The sequence below is a fragment of the Apis dorsata genome, unplaced genomic scaffold (assembly GCF_000469605.1).
Source record: "Apis dorsata unplaced genomic scaffold, Apis dorsata 1.3 scaffold_51149, whole genome shotgun sequence".
Classification (NCBI taxonomy): domain Eukaryota; kingdom Metazoa; phylum Arthropoda; class Insecta; order Hymenoptera; family Apidae; genus Apis; species Apis dorsata.
The window spans coordinates 1-1,238 of record NW_006267100.1 but is presented as its reverse complement, the minus strand read 5'-3'; the positions used below and the strand labels follow the sequence as shown (position 1 = coordinate 1,238).

Here is a 1,238-nt window from a genome sequence, read left to right as displayed (position 1 = left end):
AATAATAATGAACGGTGTTTCTGTAGTGGTAGTTGTAACCTCTATTGTTGGTGTAATTACTGTAGTGGGAGTAATAGGAATTGTTTCTGTTGTGATAGTAGTAACTGGAGTGGTCACTGTCGTGAAAATTGTAGTCTCAGTTGTAGTTTCTATTGTTAACGTAATAATGAAAGGCATTTCCGTAGTTGTGTTAATAACTTCTATTATTGGTGTAGTTACTATAGTCGTGATAGTGGGAGTTGTTTCCGTCATTTCTGTTGTTTTTTCCGTTGTAGTAGTTAGAAGTGTGGTCACTGTTATAGTTTCAGTTGTGAAAGTAGTAACGGAAGGTGTTTCCGTAGTTGTAGTCGTAACCTCTATTTTTGGTGTAATTACTGTAGTAGTAAATGGTAACGTTTCGAGAATAATTATTTCAATGGTTGTTGGTGGAATTACAGCCGTGGTTATCTCAGTAGTTGTAATTTCTGGCACAGTTGTTGCGGTAATAGTCGTTGGAGTAGTTGTTTCTGGCGATGTTGTGGTTGCAGTAGTTTCTTCAGTGGTAGTAGGTGTAACCTCAGTTGTGGTGGGAGACACAGTTGGACTTTCCGTAGTTTCTGTTACCGGTGTTGTGGTAATAGTTGTTGCTGTAGTTATTGTTTCTGGGGTCGTTGTCGTAGTTGCAGTAGTTTCTTCAGTGGTAGTAGGAACTTCAGTAGGTGTAGTTGTTGGCGCAATTGTACTTTCGGTTGTAGTCTCTGTCACAGACGTTGTGGTAATAGTCGTTGGTTTAGTTGTTGTTTCCGGCGATGTTGTTGTGGTTATGGTAACTTCTTTAATAGTAGTAGGAGTCACCGTTGTTGTAGTGGGTGGCAGAGTTGGATGTTCCGTGGTAGTTTCCGGCACAGGAGTTGCGGTCATTGTAGTTCGTGTAGTTGTTGTTTCTGGCGACGTAGTCGTAGTTGCAGTGGTTTCTTCAGTGGTGGTACGAATTGCAGGAGTTGTAGTGAGTGGCGCAGTTGTGATTTCCGTTGTAGTTTCTGGAAAAGGTGTTGCAGTAATAGTAGTTAGTGTAGTTGTTGTTTTTGGTGACGTTGTTGTGGTTACAGTTGTTTCTTCAGTTGTGGTAGGAGTAACCTCAGTTGTTGTAGGTGGTAGACTTTCTGTTGTAGTTTCTGGCGACATTGTAGTTGTTTCTTCAGTTGTAGTAGGAACTATAGCAGTTGCAGTAGTTGGCGGAGTTGGACTTTCCGTTGTAG

The 1,238-nt window shown here is 41.1% G+C and overlaps 1 protein-coding gene across 1 annotated transcript; it reads right to left on the bottom strand.

The window, feature by feature from the left end:
• Positions 1 to 13: 13 nt before the first annotated feature.
• LOC102676256 (mucin-2-like) lies at positions 14 to 1,164 on the bottom strand (the record flags this gene model as incomplete). Its single annotated transcript, XM_006625156.1, has 1 exon — positions 14 to 1,164. A coding segment is annotated over exon 1 (1,151 nt), but the record flags the coding sequence as incomplete, so codon positions are not given.
• Between the last annotated feature and the right edge of the window lie 74 nt (positions 1,165 to 1,238).